General features: G+C 32.3%; 2 protein-coding genes across 5 annotated transcripts in view; both read right to left on the bottom strand.

The window, feature by feature from the left end:
* The window catches only part of LOC127712685 (uncharacterized), a 140,626-nt gene extending 139,463 nt beyond the window's left edge, over positions 1 to 1,163 (bottom strand). For all 4 annotated transcript variants that reach the window (XM_052219281.1, XM_052219283.1, XM_052219282.1 and 1 more), the window contains exon 1: positions 726 to 1,163. In XM_052219281.1, coding sequence (XP_052075241.1) covers positions 726 to 1,077 — 352 coding nt within the window. In that variant the 5' untranslated portion in view covers positions 1,078 to 1,163. The remainder of the gene's footprint in view (positions 1 to 725) is intronic.
* On the bottom strand, positions 1,163 to 22,678 carry LOC127712684 (uncharacterized). The gene is made up of 14 exons (XM_052219279.1): positions 21,995 to 22,678; positions 19,791 to 21,114; positions 18,302 to 18,375; positions 17,714 to 17,815; positions 13,462 to 14,409; positions 12,303 to 12,515; positions 10,020 to 10,158; positions 8,831 to 8,997; positions 8,239 to 8,561; positions 7,341 to 7,556; positions 5,750 to 6,057; positions 4,081 to 4,201; positions 2,340 to 2,525; positions 1,163 to 1,436 (listed from the first exon to the last, which is right to left on the bottom strand). Exons 1-14 carry the CDS (start codon positions 22,134 to 22,136, stop codon positions 1,194 to 1,196), a joined length of 4,506 nt encoding a protein of 1,501 aa, XP_052075239.1. The 5' UTR covers positions 22,137 to 22,678; the 3' UTR covers positions 1,163 to 1,193.
* Between the last annotated feature and the right edge of the window lie 3,675 nt (positions 22,679 to 26,353).

The following is a 26,353-nucleotide window of genomic DNA, read 5'->3' as shown; positions in this document are numbered from 1 at the left end:
TAGATGCGCATTTCGACAAGTAATGTCTCTTCAGTGATGCTAGAGGCCATAATATTTTATATCCAAATCTTAATACAAACGTCAAAAAGCTGATCACTATCCAAGGACCTAAAGTATAGCCAGATCTGGACAAGGAATCTAAGCTTTGCATGAGGAACACATATTCCTTAATTAAAAATGATTTCAAACAAAATCCGTATTTTCATGCCAGTACCGATATGAATTACCAGCACAAATATCACCCCAGTAGTAGTAATAACGTTATCAGTGTTATTGCTTCAGCTGTGTATTTCGACAATTAATGTCTTTTCAGTAATGCTCGTGACCAAAATATTAAAAATCCTTATCTTAAAATAAACATGAAAGAGCTGACAAAATCAAAAAGGACTTTTAAGCATAGCAAAATCCGGACATGGAATTAAAAGTGATTTCAAATACTTATATAAAGGCAAATTCTAATCAAACAATACCCGTATTTTCATGCCATAACAATTGTGGAAAATAGTTAAAGGCAATTTGAAACGTTCAAAAATCACAGTGATTTATGGTACAGTTTGAGAGCATCCGTCGTGTGTCATAAACTGCCTTGCTGATTTGCCCGAGGAAAGGTTGGTATAAATTAGTATTACGCATTTTAGTAAGAGTCAAAAATAGTTCCTTAGTCACCTATGCCTCAGTAAACATAAGATAAAAAAATGCAAATAGAATCGAATTAAGTTAAATACCTGTGTCATTGTATGTGAATCTTGTTTCTGAGTATCCTCGTCTTGGATTTACCAATTTGATTTCTGCACCAGTAACTAATGGTGCTCCAGTCGCAAAATAAGTATATTCGTCTTTGATTACAAAAGTTAAATTGAGTTGCCGCTCTGAATTAATTGTAAAAGCGTATGGTAATATAAACGTAGTAAGATTAGTATTTACAGCTATAGTTCCCCTTAGTTCCCCTAATGGAGTGTTCGATTCAACAGTGATGGCGAGAGACATGATTGCCTCACTTAGAGGTGGAATAGTCAAACTACCTCGCATTTGTTCGTTCGCATAATTCACATCTTCTCCTTTCGTGAATAATGACATCAAACTTATTTTGGATTCATTTGGTATATGAATATTCACATCTCTTGCTGGAATCTCACCGATATTTCTGATTGTAACATCAAAAATGTTTTGAGTACCACGAATAATGTTTTCTCTCACAGCAAATGGTTCAAAAAAAGTAAGGGCTTTTTGATCGATAAATCTATATTGATTTGAAGTCTTGCATATGTTCTTTCAATGGTTGAAAACACGATATAAAAGGTTTCAGACATTGGTTTTACATCTTTTATTTGGAAACCAAAACTTATCACTCCATCTGTAAGAAGTTCCGCCATAAAGAATGTGTCTTTCGTTTTATCTTCAGATTTAAAAACATGAACGTTTTCGATACCATATACCTGTAATGATGATAAGCTATTGTAAATTTGATATTATTTAAGTAAAAATGTAAACACATAGTTAGTATGTTTTTCATACATCTACATGACTTGTATGAACGAAACAACACCTAATAAGATAAACAGATATAATTTGTCGCAGAATGAATTTAACAATCAATTGTCGATTAAACGTAAACACATGTAACACAACGCATCCATTTTTTAAATCAACAAATGTAAGCATTACCAAAGACAAAAGGAATGGAATCACTAACTCATAATTTTGGCCGGAAATATCGGATATTTTTTAACTGCGAAAATGTTGTGATAATTATATGAATTATAGGAAAACAACTGTCATATTTCTGACTTGGTACAGGCATTTCCTTATGTAGAAAATGGTGGATTTAACCTGGTTTTATAGCCAATTTAACCTCTCACTTGTATGAAAGTTGCATAGAATTCCATCATATTGACAACAATGTGTGAGCAAAATAAACAGACATAATGAGTAAAAAAGTCCAAAATAGTGGTGTATTTGTGACCTCATAAACGTATGTACTCATTTAAAGCTGTTTTTTGGCATAATTTGGCAAAAATTGTATCACAGTTTTCTGAATTAATAGCAATGGCACCACCCATCACAATCAAATATATCTTAGCTGAAATATTCTGTATCTACCATATTCTCAACCCTCAACCATAATGTCAATGGGCGAATGTAGGCACCTCACATGAAATTATGAAATAAGGTCGAAAACGGTAACAATTTTCTGGAATATTTGAGTAAAATGATCTATTCCCATTTCTGGTTTATATATTTATAATATATGCAGCAAATATACAAATTGTCTTGTTTTAGCAATTATTTAGAATTTTGTTATTTGATCTATCAGTACCACAATAATACATTAAATTTACCTTTGATGATATGTTACCAATTGGGTAACCTCCTACATTTTTTAGAGTTGATACGTTTGCAAATACAGCTTGACTATCGTCTATGTAACCTTTCAAACTAACGAAAGTTGGCTCGCAACGCATGCCTAGGACTACCCATGTTAATGTGTTTCCTGTACTTTGCTCCAAACCTGGATGATATGCTTTCTTTAAAAAAGAGTATGGAAAACATTTATTAAATATACACATTGTAGAATATTAGCATTATTAAGCTATTATTGTTCTGTTCACACATTGTTGTCAATATAATGGAATTTTATGCGACTGTCATACAAGTGAGAGGTTTAGCTAGCTTTAAAACCAGGTTTAATCCACCATAAGAAAATGCATGTACCAAGTCAGGAATATGACAGTTGTTTTCTATTCGTATGATGTGTTTGAGCTTTTGATTTTGACTTTCCGTTTTGAATTTTCCTTGGAGTTCGGTATTTTTGTTGTTTTACTTTTTTCTTATACGATAGGAAGATCATAAGAGTAGTAAGATATACACTCTCAAACTGTTTTTATATCAATATATATAAATGATTGATTGAGTTATTGTTATTTGCGCAACTTCCATTGGGAAATAGTTCATGAAAGTTTGAAAAGAGAAAAAAAAATATAAAAGGTAGGTTCTGCAAGGTTTGTGAGACCCGAATGAACAGATAAACGTGAGACTGCCACTGGAAAATTAGGTTATGTTGGATTGGGACAAACATTTTGCCTACCACCAGGACATTTACGGACCATTATAGAGTTATTGCAAGCTATTTGAACGTGCAGAGTGTGTGAAACTCTTTTTGCACGAGGCATCAGATTCCCCCCTTCCCGATCGGAATCATTCAGCCAAACGGACGATTCAGTTCAACAAGGGTTTTACTGCAGGAACGGGAGAATTCCAGGAATGATCATATTCAAATCATTAATATATAGCTTTCTTATTTGTTTTAGAGCGCTGTGTACATATCTTTTTAAATCGTTTGTTGTTGCATGACGCCAATATCTCATTTTTGGTCCGACTTTTAATCCTATGAAAAAAATACTGGTCATATTTTTGGTACGCAATAATAATTGATATACTGACTGGTTTCTGTCTCATTTGAAATGATTTATTTATCCACATTCCTTTCTATTTTATCTCTAAAATTCATTTATTCATCCCGCAAAGTTTATAAGTAGCTTTTTCACTGCAGTGTATTCATTAACCTCCGATGATCCCCTGCTTTCGGGTATTTCGTTTGTGTAACTAAACCACGAAGTCAACTTTCCAACCCAGTTCTAATTTGTTTTAAGCTTTTATAAAGACTTCAAATATCCACGAAAATACAACTGACACCTCAATCCACAAAAAATAAATGAATTCACAGTATAAACATATTTAATGGGTATGCTTCGAAAGAGATACTTGTATGAAAAATCAATAAACAACAAGCAAGATTGTTCGTTTCTTATACCTTACTGTTTGGTCATATGAGTTATTGAATGATATCATTCATTGAATGAAATATTGCAAAACTAAGCCTTGCTGCACATAGAACCAAGGTACACGAAAAGTATAATCTTATTAATACTAAAACTTATATTTTGCGAATGCATATGAACTTAAGAAAACTGACTTTTCCATTATTTTATAAAAATGCACCTGATAGTGAGCAACTTGCCCTATTATAATCCAGTATCAAATATCAAAATGAGTATAATAATGATTCAATGTAGGGCGTACCACAGTGAATGTTCCTGCGTCATCTGGCCTTGGATAGTACGTTGTTATGAATGATGTTGGGTCATAATTTTCATTTGATGGTGATAAGACCCTCTCTGTACCCGTTAAAGTACTTTTAATTCTGAAAAAATAGCAACATTCAAACCATATACCATATGTTAATTCAAATAATTCTCAAGTGTTTATCTATGTGCAAACAAAATCTCATCAAATATATCACGCTTATAATTTGGTACTTCAGAAGCACGTTTCGTATACACAAGGCACATCAGTGGCGCTCGAACTATACCGTTGGAAAGACAAGTCAAATTCAAAGTTGTTAAGTATTAAAACCGAAAAGTCCGAAAATATTTGCCCCCCCCCATATATATGCTTGGGTTAAAAAACCTTAGGGTTTCGAATAATTCAAATATTTTATAAACAGTTTGTTCAGAAAATGAACATATCAATGATATTTCATGTCAACACAAAAGTGCTGACTATTAAGCCGACAGCAGTGGCATCAAACCAGTAGTTGTAAAAACTCATCTTTTATGGCTTATGATTTAGTACGCCACACATACGTGTCGTCTACATAACATCCATGAGTGGCGCCCGGACAATTAAATTGGTAGGATGTACGCAAAATACATTTATAATCTTTTATTTCGGTTTAATGACTTTTTGAATACAAATTTCTTTTATGGCAACAGTGCTTTTTAACTAGTTTTGGTTTTTCCCCTTTTCAATTGTTGTCGCTGTTAACATGGTTTACAACAGACTTTTCAAAAATTCACCTAAATAGATTAAACATATATTAATAACCTAAGGTTCAAACTCCTTCAGGTAAACTTCTTTAATTTGGCTAATCGTTTAGGCCATTTTTTGGTCATGTAGCTCCTTACGTTTATACGTATTTATACATCATTGCCTTTTAAATGTTTTGATTTGAGTGTTCCTCAAGACGGTAAATCCAGAAAATCGTAATGGACAGACAAAATTTAAAAAGTGTTATTCGTAGTTCTATAACCACTGGGTCAATACCGCTGCTGGTGGACTGTTAGTATGAGCTGACATGATTTAAAACATACTTTTCAGAACTCCCCTTTGATGAATTAAGAAATTATTAATCGGCTTAAGTTCCACATCCCTCCAGCAAAACTCGTCTTGAATAAATTTGACTAATATTTTAGGTCGATTTTGAGGCATGTAGCTCCTATTTTTTTTATATCCCTGACTTTCATGTGGTTATGTTTGAGCGTTCTTCATAATAGGTAAATCAAGGAATGAGCTATGGACGCATGGAATGAACAAAGTGTTATTTATCATTATATTGATAAAAATGATTACTAAACATGATAAAATATACCAGGGTTTTTATGTATTAAGCATGTTAAGTCAGACACGCATTTCGTCTACATAAGACTGACATTTACAAAAGAAATGCAACTGCCTGTCAACAGAAAAAACAAATGAACAATACCCCCGGTTTTTCTGTGGGTTTCGTATTACTCAGTCTGTTGTGTTTTTGACTGTTGTTTGCATTTACATTGATTTTCGTTTTTTGCCATGGCGTTGCCAGTTTTTCATCATCTTATGAGTTTGAATATCCCTTTGATATTTTGAGCCTTTGATTTTGTTTAATATATTTTGATGCCAATAATAAGTTTACACTTTTGATTGAACTCACACAAGTTTGATTGGAACGAGCCTCGGTGCATTCAAATCACTGAATGCAACCTCTCCAACAATGTCTATTTGCTTTGGTTTAGATAAAATTCCATCTGGATCTAGGGATATCAGGTTAACAGAATACGAAATAGGTACATTTATCGTCCATTCAATACTATGTTCACCGACAATATTTGTTGCCGTTACAATGACTGAATAAGCTGACAGTCTTCCTATTACATTTGACCAAAACAGTCTTCCAGTTCGTTCATCTATTATCATATTTCCTGGATGATCTATGAGTGACCAAGTTACTGGTATACTCCCCTGGAAATGCAAATTATAGGAAAATGAAATTAATGACTTTACCTATCCTTACGGTTTGACATAAATGGGCAATATTCAACCATTGTTGACATACATCTGATACCTTTGGTATTATATAAATAAGAATGTTGACAATTGTGGCAAGTCTGCATGAATCAAAACCAGTAACAATGTAAGAATGCGCTCTCTTCACATTTATATACCGCATATATCGATAAATATATATGTTGCACCAATTGATGGTATTATTCATGTCATGTTAGGTTTAATTTTGTCCTGCTATCTTTCTTATGAATAAAACAAATACAACTTTATGTTATTTCCTCACACCTAAAAATACCCACTATTTCGTTACATTTTGGTGAAGACAATTTATTCATTTTGCCAATTAATCATGTAAATTTAGAGATAACGTTTTATTTTCTATTGCTTTATTCTACTTCAATTTGTCAGACTTTTTGTTCCAGAACCTCGATAGTAGTATGTCTTAATGATATTTTTCGTTACTTGGAAAATTAGGTGTTATCGGCAAATCTTTGTGTTTCTGTTAAATTTATACGCAACTTTCATTGACTCGGGACGATTTAAAGCTTCATGAAATCTCTATACTGTTGAAGACTGTATATCACCCTCTTGGTGTCCTTCGGTACTTGTTTTCGCAGGGTTGGTGTCTGATTGACATTCAGTCAACAATTCAATTAATACACAAGGTATACAGATATTGTGATTGAATTTGACAATAAAATATAGCCTGTTTTGGATGACTGAATATGAAACTACAATCCTCCAAAGACCAAATAACATAGGTATACAACTATAGCTTATTATACGTACTTCAACAAGGAGCAAAACCCATGCTGCAAAGTAAGCTATAATAAGTCTGAAATAATTCAATATAAGCAACAGTAGTTAACCAATGATCAAATTTCATAGTTCGATTTGATTTTGATTGTTTTTTGTTTTAACGCCACTTTTAAGAACCGCTTTTGGGCTATTTCGTGGCGGCCACTTTTTATTTGTGGAAGAAGCCGGAGTGCCCGGAGAAAACAACCGACCTTCGATAGGAAAACTGACAATCCTAGTCAATTAAGATTGGAGTCGGGTGCACCAGTACGAGCGGGGTTCAAACTCACAACCGCAGTGTTGACTGGCTAGTGCTTACAGTAGTAACTACTTAGACCACTCGGCCACCGAGGCCCCTGTTCATAGTTCGATAAAGAAAAGTAAAACTGAGGGGATACAAAAAGCCAACGACCAGATGTAATCTACTTAAGACTGCATACCCGTACTAACTGTAGTTGATAGTCGTACATAACCGATTCGTTTATAGTTTGTGGTGGAGGCTCAATAATTTCAGGTGCTAGTAGTTCAATTGTACAATTTTCACCTGTCCAGGGAAGGTTGCAAGAACAACCACCAAACAAACACTGACCACGTGGAGGCGATACATCTCGTCCACATGAGTTTGGTGGACACGTTGCAAAATATAAATATTTAACCTATAAAAAATAGAAGAATAACATAAGTCTGGCATATTTACATGACTTGAATATACCTATGCATATATATAAAATAAACACTGAATGATGCGAATGAATCAACTATCAAATAGATCATTTAAACTATGTCCGCATGTCTAAGTCTGCAATTAGCCTTACAACCTCAAACAATGAGTTACGACAGTCAGAACTATGTTTACATAAGTTTAGCTATGTACGACCTTCAGCAAGCAAATAAGTTCGTGATTCCATTTACATTCGGTCGTGCAAAACATGGATGTAGAAGTAAGCAGCTTTCCTCTTTGGTCAAAATATCAGTTATTCTTCTTCAACTATCGAAGAAAGAGAAGAAAAAGTAAGATTTGTAGGAATGAAGTGTTCAATATGTATGATATTTAATTCGAGGAAATATTGAGTAAAGATATCGGAAAGTAAGAAATAAAAACACATGTTACAAACAAGGTGTACGGAGTAACGGCTGTCGGATAAAATATACCATGAAAACTTGGGAAATGTAATATAAGCAACATTTTTAATCAGACAAAAATGCATCAGATATGTTTATGAAATTTGTGTGAAATAAAAAAAATATAAAATACATTGTAAAAGTGTAAATTTAATGCATGAATGATAACAGATTAAAATAAATTCTAAACCTAATTTATAATCTACACAGAGATACCTGATTGTTGCTGAACTCTATCCCATCCGATGAAATTTCAAGACTAACTGTTCCATCTGCATGTTTTGGAGCAGAACAGACCACGTGATTCGAGGCAACCCATACGCCGTTCACAACGTCTGTGTCAAATTTACATTTATAAGTATCTGTCTGTGGAAAATTGTGCCCCCAAACATGCACGTCATTGCCTCCTCTGTCAAGGCCCTGATTTGGTATAACGTTCAAAACCGTGAGCAAAGGTAGACAATCCGGACCATAGAATGTTTCACTGCAAATATCACAGAGACGTCCTGTCCACTGCGCTCCAATACAATCACAAGTCCCTGTATGAATAATTAAAGACTCATAGGAAAGTTCGTTTATCAAACATACATGACAATGTGCAAATGTCCCTTATACGTTTTTACAAGTACAAATAGCACCGATGGAATCTCGAATCATCATATTATTTACATTATTGAAGGAAAAAAACTTTTAAATGAAATGTGGTTGTAAACACAAGTTGTTTAATGTCCTTATAATTACCTTGCATGGTATTGTTCATCACATTGGACGGAAAAATGTAATTGAGTAAAATTACTGAAACCAATACCTGTATTTAGATTACACTCCCCATTCCGACAGTTTGGACAGGGATCACAGTTGGTGCCCCAATGCGATGGTATACACGCACTACAGTTTTCACCAGTGAATGAAGATGCACACGTACAAATATTAGGTCGAATACAGAAACCATGATCACTACAGTTGTTCACATTACTATAAAAATTTTATAAAAATACATTATTTAAGGGGTAACAGACACTAAGGGAGTTTACTCTTTAAAAATCAGCTGAACGTTTAAATCACATACTATTGTTAAAAAGAAATCAAGCTTCTCAATGATCAAAATTAGTCTTTGTAATAACTGCTATCTATCCAATGAAATATTACCTTTAAATTGTGTGATTCAAATTTATTGAAATCTTTAGATTTTGGTCAACAGATCAAAGTTAATATTTTGTCAAATATTTAAGAAATTAAACGAGCCAAATCTATTAAGTGTTTGGTATGCTCTTAAGCGTTTATTTAATATAAATGAATATGCGCATAGTCGGGATGTTAGACGTACCGTATAAGAATAGTGCTTTGTTCTCTGAAAGTAAGGTACTTTGTTCAAAATCCTTTGTGTGTCCTTATATTACATATTCCGATGTTCCCCTACCCAATATGATGTTTATGCCAAGTTAGTCTAACATTTGCCATCTTAGTCACTTTCGACTAATTTGTTAACTTATCGTGACATAAGTTGCTGTTTAATTTGTCCTGTTATGATTTTCAAAACAGAAATCCATAAAACATTTAAGCAGTGTATATAAATATTTTTTTTTTCTAATCGATGTTAGTCATTTCGAAACATAAAATATTGTGACTAGGTGAAAAAAAACAGACATCTTAACGCGTAAAGCTATACTTCTGGTACATTCCGTATTACGTCAAATTTGGTGTTCGGCATTCAGTTAGCAAATGGATTAAATTGAAGTATTGAAGTAATACACTAATAGTTTGAACTACATACACCGACCGATACGATTTTGTAGTGCAAGTAAAGACTTGTTGCATTTATCACCATTTGAAATTATTATTGAAGTGTAAGACCACACAATACCACTGCCACTCATCGCGTTTTTAAATGCCAAACTGAAAGGCAAAACATAAAAGATGCCCATTGGTTTATTTTGTAAGATGAAGAATATACCAACATTTGGCAAATAAATTATTTCTGTTTCAGTTAAAAATACCTGCACAATGCATTGATACACTGCTGTCCGCTCCACCCATGGTTACACTCGCATAAGTTCGGTCCAACACATAGTCCATTCCCGTAGCAACTATGAACCCCTGAACAGTCATATCCTAAGCACATTTTACCAGCATAACCTAAAAAGAGTCAAACATGTTTCTAATGAAAAACATATTAAAGGAGATTATCCCTAGCAAAAGAAACGGAAACAAACATTAACAATTAAAAAAACCTTTAAGAGTTAAATACGTTTTCATATTATTTTCTTCCTTTTTGGAGGCTTGCTATCATAAGATTTGTAATTCTAAATAGAGATCAAAATAACCAGTAAAAAAAGTAACAAGGGGCTGTCAGAGTGACAGCAAACGGGATTTTCCTGCAGAGGTCGAACCCTGAACAGTTGAGCAAGTATGGACACTACATGTAAGCTTAAAACTGCTCTGAATTTGGATTGTGGTTGAATATTTGACACAGCATAGGTTTGTGACACAAAATGAATGTGGTCAAAGAACTGAAATATTTGAAATTGGACATTTACCTATTATGGTCCAATATCCAAAATCTAAGTACATTGTAAGAATCAGCATATCAAAGAACTCCAAAAATTCAATTTATAATGAAATCAAACAAAATTTTAATTTATGACCCTTTGGACCACAATGTGGACCAATTTGATAAAGGAGCTCACAATCCAAAATCTCTCAATACATGGTAAGATTCAGCATTTCAAGGAACCACATCAATTCAATTTTTGTGTATCAAACAAAGTTTAATTTTGGACCCTGATTTGGACCAACTTGAAAACTGGGCCCAAAAATCTAATATTTAAATACAGGTTTAGATTCAGCATTTGAAAGAACCCTGTATATATTTAATTTAAGTTGAAATGAAACACAATTTAATTTTATCCATATATTTTCTGTGCAAAGAAAATAACTCAAACTGGATAAATAGATATGATTATAATCAATAAACCAGTGAAGTGATGACTAAGTTCTATGAAATTAGATATGATGTAATTTATCAAGTTATAATCAATAATATAATAACAACAACCAGTGATGACTAAGTTCTCTAAAATTAGATATGATTTAACACTCAAACATTGTTAAAATCAGCATATCAAAGAACCCAAGAATTCAATTGTTGATTAAACAAAAGTTTAATTTAGGACCCTTTGTACTTCGATGTGGTATTATCTAACTAAAAATGAAAATAAATACAGGTTTAGATTCAGCATTTCAAAGAACCCTACATATATTCAATTTATGTTGAAATCAAACACAGTTTAATTTTGGACCCCGATTTAAACAAACTTGAAAACTGGGCCAAAAATCAGAAATCTAAATATATGTTTATTAATAGACAATATAAGCTAAGTTTTGAAAGGAGTTCACCTAATCAAAACAATGTATATAGCATTCAGAAAATTGGTTTTTACAGAATAACAAACAATTTACAATTTACCAAAGAAAAGAAAAAAAATCAAAAATTTTGTTTATCATTTATACAATGTCTTTTAAAAATCGATAAAACTTATCTGTAATTATCTTCAAAATGTCTAATAATGAACAGTAAATTTCTTATATATTTACTATATTTACTCCTAAATAGCTTTTAATCATCAACACTTAAAAAACAGAAAATTTTCAAATAAATGTCACTCAAGATAAGACATTAACCATATGTTTAGTAAACTGATTACAGGACATATAAACAAGTGCAAATTATCTATAAAGGCTTAGCGTAATCAAACTTTATGTATATAATTAACAGTTTCTGTTCAAAGGAAAATAACTCAATCACAAAAAAATACCACTTATGGATATTAAAAAATGCAATAACTCACAAATGAGAAAAGCTAAAATCGTGAAAATTGAACTTGACTTTCATTTAGTCGCAAAAAAACAACATATCTAAATTTGAAAAAAAATTGTCAAAGGGTTTTCATTTTATTGAAGAGACACTGTTTGGCAGCCGGCCGTCCGCCTGCCCGCCCGCCGTACATCCCCAAATCAATAACCAATTTTTACTTCGAAAATCCGGTTAAAAATCACAGTTTGTGGATAACAGTCATTGTTGCCAGTTTTTCTTGTACAGGTATGATGATACTTAGATATTGAATCTTTTCAAATTTTGGGTTGACTGGAAAATTAAGTTTTGTAAAATCGTAAGATAATTCTTCCGATTGACAGATTGTCCTTGGTTTGAAGTTTGATAATCCATTTGTCCTAGATGTCCGATTACAAATATATGATTGTTAATGTTTCTATCTACTTACCAGAGAAACATCTACATTTATTTGGACTCACACATTCACCATTGGAGCTGCAGTTATTGACCCAAGAACAATCAATGTTTCTATCAGTCAAAATCGAAGTTATATTAACCAGTAACAAAGAATTATCACGATGAAAATCAAATATTCTTTCGTATGCTATATCGGCATCGGCATTTCCCCACCAGTTGTTAGAAGCATTTACAGACGAAGTTCCTAAAATGAGAAAAATACATGATTAGTTTAATACTGTATCGCTTATTTAGACTGCTAAACCAAATTCTCCAAAAAGCGCCAAAATCAAGTACTTTCGCGTAGCCAATTTGTTTCTTTGGAAACGTTTCTTATGACACAGTGTAAACAATGGTCAGTACTAAACAAATATGCAAATTGCAACTACATATAATGATTAAGGGTGACGTTCGGAGTTCTTTTCTCCAATATCCTTTCACTTGATGATCAAATGGAAATATGGTGCAAGTTTCGACAATGACTTTTTTTATGTTCCATAACAAATCAATAAATAGTTTTAATACCAGTTTCTGTGTTTTCTGTTATTGCTTGTAATTTACCAGATAACATGTGCTGTATTGATAAACGTCAAAGTAGGAAGTATGATAAGAAAACTCATTCGGCCTCTAAAATTTCAAAATTTTTAATTTTTTTTCAATCCATTACGTTAGTTTCATTGATAAATGAAAACAGTGAAATGAATTTGGCAATTCCGTGTAAAAATGTTAGTTGTGTAGTGGTTAGTTATAAACATGTTCAATTATTTCCCGCCAAATTTTCAATGGCTGCTTATATATCGAAAACAAGCACACGGACCCTTAATTTTTTTTCGGCTCTTTTAGTTTTTTTATATATATACTATCTGTTTGAATTATTTTACGCTAGTCATTTTGGGGCCCTTTATAGCTTGCTGTTCGGTGTGAGCCAAGGCTCCGTGATGAAGGCCGTACTTTGACCTATAATTGTTTACTTTTTACACATTGTGACTTGGAATGGAGAGTTGTCTCATTGGCACTCATACCACATCTTCTTATTTCTATCAATAAATAAGTTTTTTAAAAAGCTTGTTATTTTGAAACAGAGTAGCGAACATCCTTAAACCTTGACTTACTAATTCTATATCAATGAACACAACTTATTAATAACATACCTGTCTTCTTCACGTATAGGTCATAAGGTGACTTTGGATTATCAAATATGTTGTGGGAAAAATTGAAACAGTTTGAGTCTAATGTAACTGTTCCAACAGTAGCTTGTGTAGTCAGAAATTTGTTGTAGTAGAAAACACCTGGGAAGACTCCAGCATCATCACTTGAAACCAGACTGACAATGCAGTCACTAACCAAATCCCTAAATATATTTGTAGATATGTTGAACATTCTTCCTTTAATCTCTTTGTTTCCTTTTGCATATGCGTCAAGATAGCATTTTCCAAGACCTTCACAATTGCCATATTCAATTGTATTATCGTGAAAACTTAAGTTTGCGTTGTTCCATGTTTTCAGGTATATGAGACAAGTATTGTAGAAAGTATTGAAACCTATATCTACATGACCTATATATCGATAATTGTAATCATTTGACGGAAAATTGATCGACAATGCATTGTTTGTAATGTTAGTAAATATATTATACTTTATATTTACACTATTTATATCCCAGACATTCCCCATGGAATAATCGACACCGTTTGAACAGTTCGAAATCCGGCAACTATCAAGGGTCATGTTTCCTGCAGCCTGTGATGTTCTTCCGAAACGGACATAAGCTGCTGTTGAGCAGTTTGTAATATTGCTTGATTTTACAGTTAAATGACCATAATAAGTGTCCATCTTTATGCCAACAGACGCATTTTGAATATTAACATTGTAAACATTTATTTCTCCATTACCAAAAACAGAAATTCCTATCTCCTTACAGTTGCTTATACTGGTTCCTTCAAAATCATGAGTTGTAACGTCAGTATTTTCGGGTTTGATGCTCAAACATGACGCTCTGGAATTATTTATATGAGTATGTTTCATTTCAAATCCGTTAGTAAACGCTGTAAAACCTTGCATGGTGTTATTTATCTGGGCGTAGTTTATGGTGGAATATTCTGAAAATATATATATATGAGAATACTTATAGGAAATTAAAAAAGTGTATGATGTGTAGAGAAGCAGAGAAGATTAAATCAAGCCTGAATTCTGACACAAACAAAATATTTTTCTAAATATTATTTTGTCATTTCAGAGTGTTTCAAACATTTTAAAAATGACTGTAAACGCTAATCATATTCCGTTGATGTTCTTACTCATCCTTTTGAAAGAAAAGTTGACCCTCAGAAAGACAATTTTTTGGAAGCTAATAAAATTATTGGATCTTCCTTAGGTACAACGAAATTCCTCTAAAGCGCATTCTGATTGATCTAAACATGGTAAACGGTAGCACCTAGTCTTTCAAACCTCGGTATGGTTCAAACACGACTATTAGTAGTAGATTAAACAGTATACGTATCAATCATAACCAACGGAAGGATTACAATTATTCTAAATATTCTTCTATTTCTTCAGAAGCTATTTCTTTGTATTAAAGAAGTTTATTTGGAAGTTTCAAAACATTCCATGAAAGTTTAACAAAGTTAATAATGTATAAAATATGTAATTTTATACTATATGTAAATGTTAACTAAAAAACACCTTGTTAACTTATAAGTAAAATACGGGAAAATCAACAAAAACAACTGTTTTGTTTCATTCTGACATATCTCTGAATCATAAAAATCTTCTGCTACTGTTTCATAAAATGCTATGAATGGTTGATAAACTTATTAATGTCAAAAACACTAAACACCAGACTGTTAAATGCAAAACAACTCAGTCTTTTATCAATGAAATATGGAAACATAAAAAAAATCAAAATTTTGCTGCGGATATTTAGTTCATAAAGAAACTCTATCAAAGTGTCATAAAGGTTTGACGAAGTTGTTGATGTCTAAAAATTTTCAACCTTAGACTTTGTTATTGTCAACTCTACTCTATATATTATAAAGGTTCTGTCCATGTTGGCCAAAGTTAACCAAAAAATGAACCTTAATGTTAACGACATCGACGTAGCTGAATGCGCCGACACAATCAACCAAGGAATGTAGGAAAGCTATGTCTCGCTTCTACAACAAAATGTTGCAGGCTCGACAAAAATCATGAACATAATGAGTAACCTTGTAACTTCAGTTCGATAATTGTACACAGCTCAATTTCAATTTTCTCGATCGAAGCAATGTATCGTTTTCAGCTCCATTCCAAAATTATAAGAGCTTAATGACACATTAAGCTTTTCCCACATATCGATCGGTCAAAAGAGGTAAATGTCGTTTTTGGATACTTACGTTTGTAAGAAAAAGACCTATTTTATTTATATGATTCATTGAACTATGTGTTTCAATAAATACAGTGGAAACTATCACACTATGATCAAACTAAATTTCCTACTAGTCTATAATAACGGACAAAAGACTAGCAGAAATATATAATTTTAACTGCTCATCGTTTCCTTTCGGTGTTGTTATCTACAACAACCCTCCAACAATATTTAGACGCTCAAAATTCGAAGATCAAATATGATCCCCCTGGACACATTAACTTTCTCCAATATCTGGAATGAATATGGTTAAATTATCAGCAACAATCCTTATACATTTTGTTATTCAAATATTCAACTACATATATTTTGGTTCTTCTGACTTTTGTTCTTAATGGCAAAATGTTATTTTTCGAGACGGCAAACTGTGATATATCGGAAAAAGATGTAATTTTCGACTAATTTCTATTCGTTAGCTTGAAAACGAGTACATTGACCCCTTATTGTTAAAGGATGATATTTGGTTTGATTATGTATGAAGATTATTTGTACCAATTGTTTAAAAGAATCTCCGATGCATTTCTTTTAAATCAGATAAATATACAGCAAAATATGCCGGTTATTTTCTAAAATCATGAAACTTTGATAAAAATGAATTAGTTCCAAAGACTGGTTAGACAAATTTAGAGCATAATCATTTAAAGAAGATTTTATAAATGTGTTTACAAAAATCCGCATGTGTTTATCTTTTGAAAGAAAAAAAGTTATGTATGGCTATCCAAAGGATAGAAATGTCCAAGAAACCACAATTTTGAGTAAACGTCTAAAATTCCGACCCCATTTATCTCTAAAAGTAGCACATGAAAGTATATTTTTTATTACAAATTTGAAGTGACTAGGTGAAAATTAGCTTGTATGCAAATTCTCGTAAAAAAAATCTGTTGGATCAAAACTGTATCGTATGCCCTCAAAGCCGTAACGAAACTGAAATCATTCGCACATTTTTCCTCAATTTGTTTGCCCTATTCATAGAATTTTCCTACAAATTCATCGAACTCATATCTTGATATTATCATTTTTGTTATTTGTGAAGAGATTATGGAGAGATTGTTAGAAAATTACTGACAGTACTAGTATATGTTAGATTGCTTTTTCGCTATAGTTAAACATTTACAGTTGTAGAATGGTTGATATCTAGCAAGCATTCAACTCGAACCTATGTGGGACGCCTTTATTGAACTTATCTTGAGCTATTAGCGTTTGCTCCACTTTTCAAGGCTCGCTGTGATTATGAATGGCAACACAATCTATGCGTTTGGATTTGTCTTATACGTGAACAGATTTTGTTACATGGATAAATACACACATATCTTTTTGTTTTTCATCTTTCCTTTTGTAAGTGTCCACTTGGTCCTTTTTCTGAACTGTGGATTAACAATTGGTTCGATATACGCATTTTTGCAGATAGGCCACATATTTCAACGAACGAAATATTGTTTTCACTAAGAACCATTACGACAAGGATTAGGATATCATGAAATTTCAATCAAATTTTATAAATTTTATAACCAAAAAAAACCAGATGTAAAATTTCGTACTTGCAGCGATTGAATAAAGTGATATTTCACAAGTTTTTATTGAGCCTGCTCTCAGTAACCGCGTCGTGTATGATATAGTATTGCGTATTACTGTTTTGTTTGTACAAATTTACTATAATGCTTGAAAAATATTAAACCCTTATTTTAGAAATATGAAAAGAATGGAATTATCTTTACTATATTAAAAAAATAGTTGAATCCAGTCTATATATATGTCATTGTCAGTTTCTATCGACTAATGAGTTTGAACATACATTTTGTTCTATCCGCCTCTTTCTTAAATGAAAGTACTACAAAAAGAGGATAACAGGATTCACAAAAATACTGGAGAGTACAACCAACAAAACTCGACTCTACCGAAAAATAAACATTCAAACAAACACAAACAAAAACGCAGAACACATGGCCCAGATAGCCTGACTTGGTTAAGATACAACATTCTTCTTTTGAACGATTACTTACTATCGCTTGTAGATTTTATCACTATTCCATACCAAGGAACATTTTCGTTTACAGAGTCCATGACAGTTAGCCTTCTGCTACCGGTAGAAATTTTCAATACTCCTGAAAAATATTGAAGGAGAAAACCTTTTTATCTTTTTCAAATTATTTTCAATATTGTAGCTGCTCTTATTGCTTTGTATTAATTATAATATTATTAAGAGTAAATACCAGAACACATAACAATTGGTCCGATAACCACGGAGAAAAAAAATACGGATTAATAAACATACACTTTAACAAACAAATACATGAAACCTATTATAAAACAAGCTAGATTAAAGAATTTGAATTCAAATAACAACAAGATGTAATATCAGGGGCTCTGGAAAGGCTACCATAGCCTAATCAATATGTTCAATCATTTAAATAATTTTAAATTAAAGGTTTCAGTTTTTCAAATTTGTATTTGATTTGGTCTCATAGCTGTTTTGATTCGAGCGCCACTGATGAGTCTTATTTTGTCGAACCAAATTCAAAGCTTGGTTTATTTAAAAAGATTTGGAGACATATCTCATGGTTTCATTATACCTTTTTACTATTGCATACCTTGAATATATATTCCTCTGTTTTCTTTGAAACGGATGACGGCACCAGCTTCTAATGTCAAAACAGTACCTGGTCTAAAGTAAAACATTGACGTTATCCTAATTAATATCAATAATCGATTATCTTTAATCAGATATTAATCTCTCTATTTTGAAGCTACAATGACTTAAATCCTAGTATTGCTATGACTAAATATAAGTAGTATTGATTTTTACAGCATACTGCGTAAATGTGTGTGCATGAGTCTTACTTATTTTGAAATATTACGGTGAAACTCGTATTATATATAATCATAATAATATTTTAGGTAATATGACATAAGTGATGGAGCTACGTACTGTGAATAAAGTACCGAATCAGATGCAAAACATCAGTTTTTTTTATTAACATATACGAGAAAAAAATCTTAGTTTCATAAATTTTCATAAATTTGGAATATGAAAATTAAAATAACCTGCTTTCTTTTCATTTTATAAATAACTACTATTAAATGAGGCATTATTATTGTTTAAAAACAAACTGGTAACATAATAGCAAATACAGTTGCATAACTTATCAGATATTTAGAAACATTTAAAAATCAACTAAAGTAGGAAACATGGTCAGAACAACTTCTATATAATTTGTCAGTATTTTGAATATGTTATGAACGATCATAGATATTTATACTTGATTCTGAATATAAACCTTCATACAATTTGTTAAAAATTATGTGACAAATTAGCAAAAAGTGCGATGTGTTGTGGTAGAATGAACTGCAACTATATATATCAACACCATCTTATGTAATTTATCGGTCATTTGAAATTTCCTGTTGATTTTTGGCTTAATATATTTTAGATTGCGGACAAGCTCAATTGTTAGATTTGCTGATAAAATCAGAATCAAGAAATAAAATGTCTTCACAAAAGGTTTTTTGAAACGTTTGCTACAAATCACTTCAAAGTGTGTTTGTTGGTTTTTAAGAGAATGATGCACAACAAAGTAAAATATTAGAAAGACAGAAGAGATAGTATATGTTTTATATGTATTTAATATACAGTCAATAAAATACTAAGCACATTAAATATGCAAATGAAATAGTCTTCCCTTTTGATAATTGACCGATATTTGGTTTTATATGGAGGATTCGTATATCGAGTGATGCATGCATAACAGGAGAACTTTACCATGTAGACACTTATTCGATTTATGACGTGCTTACATTCATTCTTCCTCCTGACTCGACGTAAACATATATTCCAGACTCGGTAGTCCCTTCAATATCACATTCAGAAATAATAACATTTGCTTTAATATCAATACCGTATTCTTTATATAGTGGATTCGGATATCGAGTGATACCATATAGACACACCCGATCTCGTTCCTTTTTGAGTTGATACGATTTTGTTTCTTACCTTGATTTGTATCGTCTTATTCGATTTATATGATTTTAACATTGGTAACTTTACAATGTTTTATGTGGCTAAAAATTTATAAGTCATACCTGACAAACAAAGCTCTTGATATAATAATGGGACTACTCAGTTTTGGAATGGTAAAATTCTTAGTAACATCCCCTCCGAATGCTCCATGCACATCAAATTCGTCTTGTGTCAATGACACAACTTGATTAAAATTGTTATCGGTATAAAAAGGTATATAATGCATATAACTTCTATCCATATCTTTTTCAAATCCGCATACTAGATCCAAAATGTCCATTGCTGATTGTAGCCCCCAGTAATTGAAAGTAGCATTTATTTCAAATGACTCCGCGAATTTCGGTGCACTAACAACGCAAACATTTGGAAATAGGTTATGCAGATCATTATAATTAACTGTTATTTCATGGTAACTGTTAATGTTAATCAATGATTCAGTAGCCCAGTCGCCCGACATATCATTGTGCTGTACTGAAATTATCCCAACGGAATGTCTTACATTTCCTGTAATAAGTAAAGTGTTCTTTGCAATATTCCCTTCAAACTTGTTATTTTCAAATTTCACATCACCAACGTGCTCGAATTTAGACTCTACAAGAGCACCGTCTGAGTTCGAATTGTTAAGAAACAAGTTTCTGATAATTTTAACGTAAGCCATGTTTTCGTAAAAGGAATTGTAATTAATGAAAAGTGTCTTATTTCCGTCCATAAATGTATTGTTTTCAATATGAAGCATAAGGCCACCAATGCTATAGTAATGGAAGTAAATTTCAATTCCATCATTGATATTATTTTCAAAAACGCTGTTTAATATTCTAATGTGAAACTTAGAGTTGTCGTTCTTTCGCAGATACACATATGGTATTCTTTGAAACCAATATTTTCCAAAACGACGGAAAGAATGGTCAGAAATGATGCAAGAATCTACCACAAGTTCCTCCGTGAAATATCCTTTGATTGCATATTTTACATTTCGTGATATTTTTGACGTGCTTACATTTATTCTTCCTCCTGACTCTTGGTAAACATGTATCCCAGACTCGGCGTTCCCTTCAATATCACATTCAGAAATAATAACACTTGCATTAGCTTTTATATCAATACCGTATTCGTTGTTTTGACTAACAGTACATTTTAAAATCTGGAACAAAATTTCTGATGAAGGTATGTCCTCTGTTGCAATCTGAATTCCAGTTTTCCCATTATTTGAAGCGTTTAACTCAGAAATAGCCACTTCGGTTACATTGCTGTTAACATAAAAAGTAAATCCATTTGTTGCAGAGGACTGAGATGTTATATTGTGGATAAAAGTGTTCATACTCCATATTTGAATACCTGACATAGTGTTCGTCACAGCAAGATATTGCAAAGTTGAATTATTATTTCCTAGGGTGAAAAAAGACATCGCAATATAAATAAATTTATAAAAAGTCACTAAATGTCAATATGCATATTTCCTTTTTAAGGAACTCTGACTATGATATCGAATTTGAAAGTTACAAGTGAACATACATTTCAAAGCCATCATGATAAATCAATTGTCCAATGAACTCTATAAGATAAAGTACAAAAAAGGCGAAAGTTACCAAAGGGATATTCACACTCAAGTGTCTATAATCAAACTGACAATGCCATAGCAAAAAAAACGAGGGGGGGGGGGGGGGGGGTGGGGGGGGGGGGGGGGGGGGGGGCAAAAGATAAACAACAGTACACAAAACAGAACATAGAAATCTAAGAGTAATCAACACGAACCCCACCAAAACCGGGGGTGATCACAGGTGCTCCGTGACACCTGTAACTATATCTACAGAACGTGTAACATGGTTAAGTGATAACACAGTTTAAGGCTTAAAGATATATAACAAAGAAACTTATTTATAAGATAATCCGACATTGCAAGTCATGAGGCGACATCACCACATATAATTACACGTGAAATTATAGGCTTTGAATCTGTAAGAAACTTTTTTTATATAACATTCCAACATTGCAACGATTCCATTGCCAGTCTTAATTGATATAGACACATAAGGCTATGACTATATCACATCAACCCAAAGCTGCATAATAATGGTTAATAATTCAAATATCAGTTATCGTAAATCAATCATGTAAGTATTTTGAAATCAATCTTAGCTAGAAAAATATAAGAAAATATGCGATGCGATATAAACCAACTATTTAAAGGAAGCTGAAATTTAGAACTTATACATTAATATCAATGAGCATATTAGACATGGTAAGAAGGAAACATATTTGTATTTACCTCTGTGTGATTTAATATCCACCCCTCTCCATGGTTTGCCGATTACTTCCGGTTTCAACTGAACCAACTCATCTGGTGTTCCCAAAACAATAAAGGCTCCTAAATTGAAAAAAGTAAAGTGAACAAGGCGCTGGTATTTCATTTTTTTTTTTTTTTTTTTTTTTTTGCCCGTTTGTCATTATTCATGAGAGCCTTTAGACATATAAGAAGTATTTGACAATTTTATTTATCTATTTATGGAAATAAAAAGTTGCCGAATGTCAATTATACCAAGGTAAAATATATAATTATATCAAGGCTGCTCTTGATAAAAAAAAATAGACTCTGCATAGTCTTGCAGTTCAGCTGACAGCCATAAAATATTTTCGGTCGGTCTTATAATCGCATGGTCAAATAAAAAACAGTTTTATTAATTCTATATCAAAACGTACTTGACTGAATGTGATATGTAATAAATCGAACGTGAACTGTTTTCTTGGTTTTGAGTGTTTCTCGTCAAGAAAACTTACAGAAGCTTAAATGCGTTATATCTCCCTACTTTTGTTTAATGTTTTATGATGTGGCGCCAGTCTTTTTGTTGTTTTACGTTTTGCCCATTAAATTATCTTCCTTCTCATTATAATATACCTTGGACTGCATGTATTTTGACAACCTATGTCGTTTTCAAATTTGAATGTATCGGTAAATAAGTCACAAGCGATTGGTTCAATGAGAACGAAAGCAAATATAAAACTAAGTTCTACTGTGAAAAAATACATTTCAAAATGTAAAAAATACATTTCAAATGTAAAAATTACATTTCAAATGTAAAAATTACATTTCAAATTTAAAAATTACATTTCAAATGTAATATGTTTTTATCATTGTTGAAGACTGTACGGTGACCTACAGTTGATAACATCTACATCATTTTGGTCTCTACTGGTTAGTTGTCTCATAGGTAATCATCACATATCTTCTTATTTTATAAGGAACATTCAGTAACTAATTCCTTAATGGAAATTTTAATCTCAACTTTCTACAGGTATTGCATTTTATGAAATCAATATTAATCATCTATATCAAACCATTCACGAATACTCACCGTAGACCGTTATACTGAGATCTTCCTTAAAAAGCAGTACAACACCAGCTCCTAATGTTAAAACGGCATCTTCTTTTACCACAATATTAGAAACTACAATATATGGACTCCTTCCCTTGGTTAGGGTGAAGTTTTCACTTACAATTCCACCAATATCGCCATTAGAACTTAAAAATGTTGCCTCTTCGTTTTGAATGTCTGAATAATTTTTGGATCCTAGATATGGTCTGAAAGTTACTTTAAACAAAGTGTTATCATAGTTATAATCATATATTCTTTTTTCAATAACATTAACATCATTTGTACCCCAGTAGTTTTGGGACGCATTAACTACTCTTCCTGTGTAACTATTTGTGTCACTTTCGACTTTTAAATTGTATGCAGAATCTTTGTTTTCAAAGAAATTTTGATAGATATTAATATACGGGGATGTAAAAGATATCACGATATCTCGATTGTTCTCAAATATATTCTGGACCAAGTTGATGGTTGAATTACCAGAACGAGGCTGTTGCAGTGTCACAATTCCATCTGCTGTATTATTAGAGAATACATTTTGAGATATTGTTAAAGTATCAAAACCAAAATCTGCTATGGAATGCTTTATACATTCACCGTTTCCAACGAAATAATTGTTCTCTATCACTATTTCACTCAATTGACCATGTGTTTCGATTGCTGTCGAATCTATATTTTCAAATCTATTGTTAGTAAGGTTCAATCCAATAACAAAATCTTGTTTATTTTTCTGTTGATCGCAGAATGATACGAAAAAACCTTTATCACTTTTGTCGAATTTGTTCAGAAATCCTGCTAAATCTACTGAACTGGCTTTGCAAGTGAACAATGTTTTGCCACCATTTTCCACAGAAAACGACGAGGAAATTAGTTTACTCTGTATATGACTGGAACAAGTATCCATTTCAAAAAGGTTTTCGCTTGCTGTTGCAAATACTGAATTTTTAACGTTTAAATGAATATCAGTCAAATTTTCTGTGGATGCTGCCTCGCTCAAACTTAATAATTTTCCTGTTGAACTGTACAATTCACTATTATCAAAGTTGATATATAACGTTTCCGTTTTGTTTATTTCGACATTAACTGCAATGTTCGTTGTACTGATAATACTATCATTAAGACTTAATTCCAGATTTCCATGAAAATCTATTGCCGTGATAAATCCTTCCATCTGACCAACTGTGACGTTAATGACGTCAATTTTGGACGCACCGTTGTGGACATACAAGCCAATATCACCGTCTTTCATGTCTATGTTGACAAACTTGAATTCTAGAAAAAAAAACATTTTCAAATTAGTCAAGTTAGTGCTAGTTAAAATATTGTAGTGTGTGTGACAAAGTGTTTCAATGGAATATTGTTATAAATCAATCAAATTGAGTTTAATATATTTTGAAATTAAGGTGGTACATAAAACTATAGGGAGATTACTCTGTAAAATTCAGATGAACGTTTTAATCACGTTCTATTTTTAAGGAAATATTGATCTTCTCAATGATCAACTTTAGCCTTGGTCAAACTGCTATATATCCAATGATTTTTTTCCGATTGAGTTTTTGCTTCAAGTTTTTTTAAATTCTTATTTTTTTGTCATAGGGTCTTGATGAATATATTGTAAAAAAAAATTTGGAAAATTAAACGAGCCAAATTTATTTTGGACAAGGTGTTTGGTACCACCTTAAGTAGTACACAGGCACAATTTCCTACAGTGGCTTTCATTTAATGAATAACCGTACTGTAGTTGAAGCTAGGGTTGCCACCGTCATGTGGCGATTTGACGTTCGTCAATCATGTCAATTTAATATTATTATATCAATGCAAATTGGATCCAGTCAAACGGATATTTGTGACTGTTTAATCTCAATAAAGGGCAATAACAGTACTTTCAATTCTATTAGTATGCATAACAAAACAAAAATACATAAGAGCTTAAAAAATATATAAATTTCAATATAGAACAAAATTCCATGAAACCTCGTGAAAGATTTTTCACATAGCTGTCATGGCTAAACATAACATCATACAAATGAAAACTTATACTTCCTCGATTCACATTTGGGCAATATTACATCAAAACGTCGTTTTCTGGAATGAAATGCTAGTGACTAATCCAGGATTTTCATTGTAATTCATAAGAGGAAAAACGTTATTCAAGTACTGAATTCTGGCTGTCGCTGGTTAGTAACTTATTTAACTACTTATTAGTTTTCAAACCTTCGTTAAAAAGATGCATCCCGTTCCATTGATGCTGCACATTTTGTGCTTGTAAAATCGTTCGATTTCCGGTTTCACCTAGGCGAAGATTTCCTACAAAAATGAGAATTGAATACATTATTTCAAAAAACACTATCGTTAAAAATTGTGCTTCTGAATAAAGGCAACAGTAGTATACCGGTGTTCAAAAGTCATATATCGATTGAGAGAAAACAAATCAGGGTTACAAGCCAAAACCGAGGGAAACACATCAACTATAAGAGGAAAACAAAGGAACAACAGGAACATCGAACATGTCGAAGTGCAACAAAAGCAAACGCCAACTACATAGAAACAAACTTTTTGATAACAACTGCCATATTCCTGACTTGGTACAGGACATTTTAAGAAAAATGGTGGGTTGAACCTGGTTTAATGGCTAGCCAAATATTCCGATTTGTTTGACAATGTTAAAAAATATCGCTAAAATGACAACACTACGTGACAGAAATACAGCATAAAAACACACAAGAACATTCATAACAGAGAAACGCACAATCAAATAATATAATAGTCGACACTGAACATTTAATACTGTTGTGAACTAAATTATCATGTAACAAATCAGTTAGACTACATCTAGAAATTGACAATGAGGGTCGGTTGAAAACAAAACTTTACGACCAAAGAGATGATTTCAGCTTCCCAACTGTGAACTTTCTATTTCTATGCACCAACATTCCAGCAGCGCCTGCATAAGGAGTATATATCTCTCAGTTGTTATCCATTCGTTTGATGTGTATGAGCATTTGATTTGGGACTTTCCGTTTAATTTTCCTCGGAGTTCAGTAATTTTGTGATTTTACTTTTTGATACGATATTCCAGGGCTTGTATTTCCTATCAGGATTTACTTTATAGAGGATATCTGCTCATAAAGAAGCTATTAAACCAAGAATTCAAGTGGTGGAGTTGAAACTATCCTTGCGTTAATTTTACAGACGCCATCAAGAGTTGGTTAACCGTTATAGAATATCCGTTTCACCGATGATAGCGGATATGTTCC

This window comes from Mytilus californianus, unplaced genomic scaffold (genome assembly GCF_021869535.1).
Source record: "Mytilus californianus isolate M0D057914Y unplaced genomic scaffold, xbMytCali1.0.p SCAF_8, whole genome shotgun sequence".
NCBI lineage: Eukaryota > Metazoa > Mollusca > Bivalvia > Mytilida > Mytilidae > Mytilus > Mytilus californianus.
This window is presented reverse-complemented; position numbering and strand designations above follow the sequence as displayed.

Coding starts and splice junctions, on each gene's coding strand:
- LOC127712684 (XM_052219279.1), bottom strand. CDS start 22,136: ATGAAATACCAGCGCCTTGTTCACTTTACTTTTTTCAATTTAGGAGCC. Junction 10,159..12,302: donor TAAATGTAGATGTTTCTCTG/GTAAGTAGATAG, acceptor GACTCTTTTTAG/GTTATGCTGGTAAAATGTGC. Junction 8,562..8,830: donor GGAGTGTAATCTAAATACAG/GTATTGGTTTCA, acceptor TTATTCATACAG/GGACTTGTGATTGTATTGGA.